This window comes from Ptychodera flava, chromosome 1 (genome assembly GCF_041260155.1).
Source record: "Ptychodera flava strain L36383 chromosome 1, AS_Pfla_20210202, whole genome shotgun sequence".
Taxonomy (NCBI): domain Eukaryota; kingdom Metazoa; phylum Hemichordata; class Enteropneusta; family Ptychoderidae; genus Ptychodera; species Ptychodera flava.
In genome coordinates this window covers 34,673,140-34,681,621 of record NC_091928.1, presented here as the reverse complement: position 1 = coordinate 34,681,621, position 8,482 = coordinate 34,673,140, and the positions used below count along the sequence as shown (strand labels likewise).

Sequence of the window (8,482 nt, the reverse complement as noted above, 5' to 3'; positions counted from 1 at the left end):
TATTACAATTGATCTTGTTACTCTAAATACCAATTTTGTTCACATGTATTTAAAATATTTAAGACTTCTGCCCGAAAACATATTTGTTATTCGTATGTTTTTGTTGTCTTAGTCGATATGGAAATACAATGATATAGTGAACTCGGTACGCTGCATCGAATATTTGCATATGAAGGGTAGAAAGTTTCCCTTAGCCAATCAATGAGCTCACAGCTGATGAAAAGTTCAATGACAGCATATCAATGCGCACTATAATCTATATGCAAACAGGCCGTGTCGTGATTACCTGTTTTTTTCGACGGCGATCGACAAAATTGGGGAACATATGTAATAATAACAGAACCCCATGGCCTTGGAGGGCACTCTGTGGAGTTCTGAAGGTATTTCCCGAGGGATACGGTGTATTCTGCCGCCAGTACTTTACCTCGCTTCGCTCGGAAAAGTACTGGCGGCAGAATACACCGTATCCCTCGGGAAATACCTTCAGAACTTCACAGAGTGCCCTCCAAGGCCATGGGGTTCTGTCATAATCTTTAATAACGCGATAATTTTCGACCTGATATTATTGATCCTGTTCCAAATATTTAAGTTCTGCAACCTAAACAAAAAACTTGGACAGAGAAAAGAAATCCCAGGCACTTCGATTCGTGTTGTCTATTGTAAGTGTCAATTGATCGGAAATACTGCTGCGTTTGTAAATAGAAAGTTAGAGGTCAGTCAAATAGAAGGTTATATGATTTATGCAAAACGATTACAAAACCAAATAAAAATATTCACAAAGATCAAAGCTTTCCGAAATTATATTCTTTACTTTGGTTACGATTACATCCTCAGTTCTTTGTAGAGAATTCGTTGTTTGAAAGGGTCCAATACTTGTCCTAGCATCTTCAGACGGGGAACATCACAAATGCTGCCATGATACACTTTACTTTTCGTGACGTCGTCCTTCAATCGTCTAGAAACGTGGAATGGTTTCTGTCTGACATTTACAGTTTATTTCCTTACGCCTTGTTTCTAAAATGATTTCGAGCATACTTTTGTTCACTGCTATAATATGTTATGTTGATCATTCCAAAACAAAAGGCGACAAGTCACAAAAAACATTTTATTGTGCTTACGAAATTCAAAGATCTAAACATCGGAAGGAATGCAAAATCGTTCATTTTACTTTTATTTTGTTTTATTTGATACATACATCAACGGGCAAACCCACTAACAGATCTGCGAAACAAAAACGTCACAGCATCATGAGGCAAATGTTCAAGACAACCATAAAAAGTAACACCTTACATTATTAAAATTTGGGAAAAAAACACACAAATCAAAACACAGTACTATTAAAATGACTTCATAAAATAGTTTAAAACTACACAGCGTAGAAACTTTGAAAGATATATCGTTAAAAACAGACGTGCATCTTGGCACCGTTGAGAATTTCTACCGTTAATAGAACACAAGTCTGGTTTAAAAGGCGTTTCTTGCGTAAATTGCTACTGAGGCATAAAAACAGATTAGATTTAAAATATTGGGAGAATCATAATGGGAGTGGATTATTTGTATAAAGATAAAAAATAAATATTTGTAAGGAAGGTATGTCATTCAAATGGTCATGTGACACTGGTACACCAGTCAAATGTCGTAGAATAACTTGTTTGTACCTCTGATATAAATATGGCGCCTGATCGTACATATAAAAGTCATCAAATACGCATGGACGTATTTCAAGGAATAATTCAACTGTTGGTATGTCGTGAATCGTGACAAGTAAACTAAGGAATAGACTTTTGGTTTAATAATAATAATAATATTTAATTCTTAAAAAATGCACTCCACAAACGTCTCAGTGCGCTGTACAAAACTGTTTAAAAAGATACTAAAAGACAGGTAAAAACCCACTAACAGATATTCAAAACAAAATCAAAAAAATGATACTATTAAAATGAGTGCATAAAATAGTTTAAAGCTACACAGCGTAGAAAAATATCGTATCTATGTTACATTTTGAAAGAGATATCGTTAAAAAGAGACATGCGTCTTGGCATTGGAAGGAATGCGCAATCGTTCATTTTACTTTTATTTAACTTTTTTATTTAATTTGATACACAGATCCATCTACAGGAGTTTTTGTATCGCCGAAAAGTGAAACCAAGACACTGATTTCCTTGTTCCCAAATTCGCTGACCTGATCGGCAGAGGGAAAGACATGGGTCGCATAGCCAGGACAGCAAAGGTATTAATCAAGTCAGTAGTGTCCTGGGGAAACCTCTCATTCAGGTTTTGCAGAATGAATGTTCTCTATAAATCCACTTCGGATATTCCTGAAATGTGCAATGCCATTAGGCGTTGCGCTGATAGCATAGCCACAGACCGAAAACTTTCCTCCGGACGTCTGCATTCCTTCGAAATCTGAAAGAAATTTGCCATCTTGTGTAGCCAAGTCTCGAACTTGACTAACGGTTGTTTTGTACAAAAGCTTGTACAATCGCGATATCGATATCAGCGCACTGAAATACCATACTCAGGAGTGTTAGAATCGGGATAACGTCCATGAGTAGGTGTGTCGTAGCAACAGATTTGAACTGTGTCATCGTTTTCACCAGACCCTTTGCGACGGGCGTTTTCTCAGCGACTGAGTGAAAATATGTGACCAGCGAACCGTACGTTCTACAGATGGTCTCAAGCGCGGCGTAAAAAGAAAACCAGCGTAGGTCGTATACTTCCTTGTATTTGTGACTTGGTCATCAAGAATTGCTTGGATTTCCTTCACCGCCTATGTGCGAACTGCTGATCATTTAAAGTAGTAGTAAATATCCGTTCAAGTTTGTCGGTATTTTTTGAGATACGGGATGCCGTCCGCCGCCTGACTGGTACACAACGCCAAGCGATGTGCCATGCAGTGAATACTAATGAGGTATGGGTTCACTTCACGCTGGATACGACTGATACACCATTCTTACGTCCTCTCATGACGCTCTCACATGATCACTACCGAAATCAATCAGCTGACTAGGTTTGACGCGGTGTTTCTCGAGTTTATTTAATTTTAACTTGGTAGCTATGGTCTCTGCTGTGCCATCGTTTACTTTCACGTTTCCTATGTACCGCGTTTTCGGCGTTACCGCGTTTACACGGGCGTATATGACAACTTTTTTGGATACGGAAATGTCCGTGCTGTCATCGGATAGCACACTAACAAATTCACTTTCTTATAGTTGCTTTTGTATATCATTAGCAATCACTTGTCCCATGGCATCCTGCATATCTTCGTCAGTTTGTCGGGAGGTGTAACTTGCATTCTGTCCGATCCCAAACTTATCCCCTGTTTGAACGCCTTGCAATTTCAGGAATTTCATATATTTTCGTGTGGCAATGTCCTCCTTTGCCAACCAATAAACCGACTGCATTGCCGATATAATACCTTGATCATTTTCTGACAGAGCTAGATTGACGGCGGTGTCGAAACTTCTACGCAAGGCGACTTCTTCAATTGCTTGCAAGTTCAATACCGTGCATATGGCGGTCTACTGTTGATGTACGGAAATTTTCACACCCATACTGTTCAGTAAACGTATTTTGCTTGCCAGTTTCACGACAAATCTTGCAATAACTCGATTGGACCTAATATTTGGGATAATTGGATGGCGAAGTAAGGTCGCTTTAACCTGCAATTAAAAACTATCTACTGTTGATTGACCAATCAGAGTGCTCAATTCAGGGTGTTTTATTTACTCGTAAAGCCTTGGTCACCAAATTCCAGAAACGAATGACAGCGCCGTAGTAAAGTACTGTCCAATCAAAAGTGAACATGTCATATTCTGTAGACATCTGGTAAGCTTAAGTTTTAATATTCAAATTTGGTAGCACAGCGGAAACCAGCTGCAACACAAAATCTGTTGTAACACACCTCATCCGCAGTCTGTGTTCTAATTCGCAATTGACAGTCACGTGGGATGCGTTCTTTTTGTGCTGGTTGCCTGCCAGGCATCAGTTCCGAAAATGATGCTCGCTGACGTCAAAAAAACATTGGAGCATGCGCGAACTGGAATGTAAACAAAGATGCCGTCTGCGGACGAGCGAAACGATAGTCGAGAAATTTCTCGATTTATCCTACTTTCTGAAGAAGAACTGAATGCTCTGGTTTCAAACAAGGACTCGAAACGAACGAAGACGATAATCAAAGGTGCATTGAACGTTTTGCAGAAGTATTGCGACCCTGTCGGCAAAAACTTTTTCTTGCTGAACCACTCCAACATATTACATCATATAGCTTACATGCGACAACTTTTGTGTATGGTACGTTCTTATGTATGACTACGGATGAGGTGTGTTACAAAACACATATTGACTGGCCATGAGGGCAACAGCATACGTCTGTGAGTCACCCCCAAAAACAGACTGTTTCCCTCGGCCTACGGCCTCGGGAAACAGTCTGTCTTTGGGGGTGACTCACAGGCCCGAGGTGCCCTAGGGCATTTATATAATGTGCCCTAGGGCATTTATAGGATGTTCCATTACTTGGAAGGCTATTTCACAAATAAAAGTTTTAATTCATATCCTAAACATGTTACGTTGACAAAGGGGACGGTTGACGTAAACACATTGAAAACGAAAATATATCAGTTAGGGGCGATTGTTTTTAAGTCGGAAAAACCCTCGTACTCGGGCTTTAACCTGCAAATGTAAGCTCATCTGCTTTTCTTTTTAAGTTACACACTTTTTTTACGAGTAATTTGTGATATAGCAACATTCAGCTATATAGCACCAAACACTTTTGAGAAATTTGAAAAATATGAAGATCTAATTATCCCAATTTGTTCCAATCGTGTTCAATGCATAAGCTTATGTTTCTTTTATACTGTCGTATTGCAACCAGTTAGAATACTTTTCATTTTTCCTCCAACTCTCTTGAAACTTTCTTTCCGTGGTTTTCTGTTTCTTCGACTCTGGTGGATGGCACTGTGTGTCACAATCAGATCGCATCGACTGCGAGTCGTCACTCTGGGCAACAGACGGTGTTTGATCGGCATTGCGATCGCGATCGGTTGACAAACTCCGAGTTGGATTCGTGAAAATGATGTAATTCGCTTTTGACGTCCTGCCATATTGAACTTGCCAGCCGAAATGCCGTTCAACTTTCGATGCATGGCAATAGAATGGAATTTTCCGCTAACGAACAAAATAATGCATCAGTCGTCAATCAAATTTGTATCATTTTGTAACTTATTTGTTTCACAAAACAAGCGTCAAGCGGCCGGACTGCGATTGAATTTTGCGCAAGTAATTGTAGCAGTATGACGTATCTGCCGCCACTCAGAGCTCTGTCGGACTACAAATCAAAGCAAATTGTAATATTAAGTGTATCGTTAATTAGCTCCGAAAGTACGTAAATAAAAGCCCCAAAAGAAACATGCAAAGCAAAGGTCGCCGTCAGTATATCTATTACTTGCAGACGACACCTAACACAGTGGTTCGGCAGGCTGAGTGCGCCCGAGGTGACCCGCAGGACGCGAGAATGCGGGACAACGGGTTCCGTTTGGGGACATTGTCGCAAGGGCGCGTCCTGGCGGCAACACAAATCATTGTCTCCATCAGCAGGATATCTTAAAAAGTAAAAACAACAGCCCTTTAATCACTTCTCACTTTACAGTTATTATAAAATGAATAAAGTACAAACCACATATATATAGTCCTCACTGCTATTAATGTGCAACGCAGAACACATGCTTTCATTTGAACGATGAAAAATTAAAATGATGATTGGCACTAAATACGCCGCTTATAATTAAAACTCATTTTATCATGGAGTATGACCGTACGTTTGCGAATATTTTAAATGTTTGCAATGTGTCACATTTGTCATGACAGAAAAAAATTGGAAATAGAAGAGAGTCAAATCATTCATCTTTATGGAACTCACTAATAGAAAACAAACATTATCAGATCTTAATGAATTACAGGTTTTATCAATGAGGTGCCCGACACTATTGTCGGATGTTCTGATATTTCTCATATGCATGTTAAAATCATATCTCAAATGAAAAGCACATACATGTAGTAAGGAACAGAATGCCAAAGTTTTATTTAGTCCCCTATTTCTAAAATAAAAAATCAAACCGCGCAATTTCATAAAGACTAGTGGTTAAACTTCTTCCCAGTCAAGAACAAGCAAACCACTACAGAAACAGAACATTTCCTAGACATATATTGAGTTAAAATACTTTTTTGTTCATTTAAAATTAATTTCAAGAACAACATTTCTTGTTGAATGTCGTGAACGACATTTACGCTTAAAATAACTGTAACATGTGAGTAAACGAAGGCTTTGATGGCTGTGCTAACAATTACATTAAATCAATTTGCTGTGTATAGGAAGCGCTCGAAATCACAAACCATAGTGGTTTACTGGTATCGACGCCTTTACTGTGAACAGTTGTCTCGCCATCATCTATAGAATATAACACTCGCCCATCTTCGGTCACCCAGCATCGAAAAGTACAGTTATCCCTCTTTAATGATATTAGCCCATGATTACTATAAGACAACAGGAAGAACTTAAATTCCTTAGATATGATGGAAACTCGGATTTGTCTGGACTTTCTAAAGTAAATCCAAAATAAAACTGATCAAATTGGGTAAAAAAGTCATTTTGTGATCGTCGTACCCGTCGTGACTTTACTTTCACTGATATTTTCTCATTGCACTTCACTGTTCTGTGACTTAAAATAATAGCTCTATCGGAAGAAATAAAAGCAAACTTATTTTCATTATCAAACGACACTGACCCTTCGCAACGATGATGAAATCGAAGGGGTTCCAGAGACATATGCTTCAGGTTTCTTGCTGATCTCATTTGAGTACCGCACAACAAAAGAGATAATTTACAATCCTTTTCAAGTTGCAAGTTTCCAGAGTGGAGAAGTAAAGCGCCCTCCTCCCCTGACTTCACTTGCATTTGTACTTCACTGTCACCGCATCCGGTAATAGTACATCTAACTTCGTCCGTGGAAGTGAACAGTGGCGTCTGATCACAGGCTTTCAGTACAATTGCCAAATCGAGTGTACTTCCCATTGATTTTGAGACTTTTTTCACATCCATATACATTTCCTTAAAAAGAACATCTCCAACTACAGCAGCTTCAATCTTAACAAGTTCATCGGCCTTACTAAATTCCATGTAGTCACTCTCCTTTGGTTTCACTTTCGTTTCTGTCTTCATAAGTTGCTGTGCCTGGGACGTTATTCCCTTCTTTGCGATCATTAACTGTGCAGCGCCACCAAAGTCTGAGATGTTCTTGATGTATTCACATGTACTTGACAGATCGTCTTCGGTACGCTGAAGTTCCTTCACCTGTCCCTGCAATATTGTCTTTCTTGACTCGTACTTAGATCTTAACTTCCCTGCGAATTGTGTCCCTATATCTCGAACTTGCTGAATAATTCCTTCGATGTGAAAATTTAACTTTCTTGTTTCTTGATTGTATCTTTCCTCAAGTGATGCTCTTGTCCTTTCTATTTTCTCCTTACTCTCATTCAACTCTCGTTCTTTCCCTTCCAAATTCGCGCGCATTTGTTCTAACTCCTTGACGTAGATTTTTGCCGACTCTTTTAGGTATTGGTGTTTGTGTTCTGGTGCTCTGTGATCGATAACTGTACACTCCAGACATATCACCTCGTCACACGTCACACAGAAGTACGCCAAAGGGTGGTTTGAATGCTTGCTACATTGCATAGGTGCAATCACTGAAGCGGGGTCAGCGACCTTTGCCTCTTTGTACTCTTTGAGTGGCATGAGTTGATGTTTCCGGGTTGCTGGTACTCGTCTATGGGGACGTGCACAAGTTGAACACAAATTCATATCACAATCAATGCATCTCACCTCGTCACCTTCATTTTCTTCACACCATCCACACTTTGTCGACTCTCCATTTTCACTGTCTTCTCGCAATCTGAACTGCTCGACCAGATCATTGATAAAGAAATTGTTTTGTAGCATGCCAACACCACCAGATGGAACAGCGCATGTACGTCGACATATTGGGCAGTCCAACTTTCCAGTTTTCTTCAACAGTTGACTCAGACATTGCTCACAGAAGGTGTGTAGACAAGGAAGACATTTAGCTTTGTTATACCTCTCCGAACAGATGCTGCATATGAGAAAATTCTCATCGATTTTCTCGAGAAATGATCTCTCGTCCTTTCCTTCCGCCATTTTGGTTTCTGTGTGTTGTGGTTAGCCAAACACGTGATTCATATTCAATGGTTCAAAGTTCATGTCAGTGTACACTGCATGAAATTTGAACCATTTTATAAGGGCCGTGGATAACGCGTACAGTAAACGGAATTCTGTGTTTAGGGCCAGGGCCCGGGCCAGGGGAGGGGGCTTAGCTGATTTCGATTACCGGGCGCAAAAGTCTCACTACATGTGACATTCGACAAAAGGGTGGAAACGCGAAAGGGGCGTGAGGAGGCTGCGAAATCCTCG

The 8,482-nt window shown here is 39.8% G+C and overlaps 1 protein-coding gene across 1 annotated transcript; it reads right to left on the bottom strand.

Moving 5' to 3' along the window:
* Nucleotides 1–6,139: 6,139 nt before the first annotated feature.
* LOC139144290 (E3 ubiquitin-protein ligase TRIM56-like) lies at nt 6,140–8,209 on the bottom strand. Its single transcript, XM_070714974.1, has 2 exons — nt 6,783–8,209; nt 6,140–6,173 (listed from the first exon to the last, which is right to left on the bottom strand). Exons 1-2 carry the CDS (start codon nt 8,207–8,209, stop codon nt 6,140–6,142), a joined length of 1,461 nt encoding a protein of 486 aa, XP_070571075.1.
* Between the last annotated feature and the right edge of the window lie 273 nt (nt 8,210–8,482).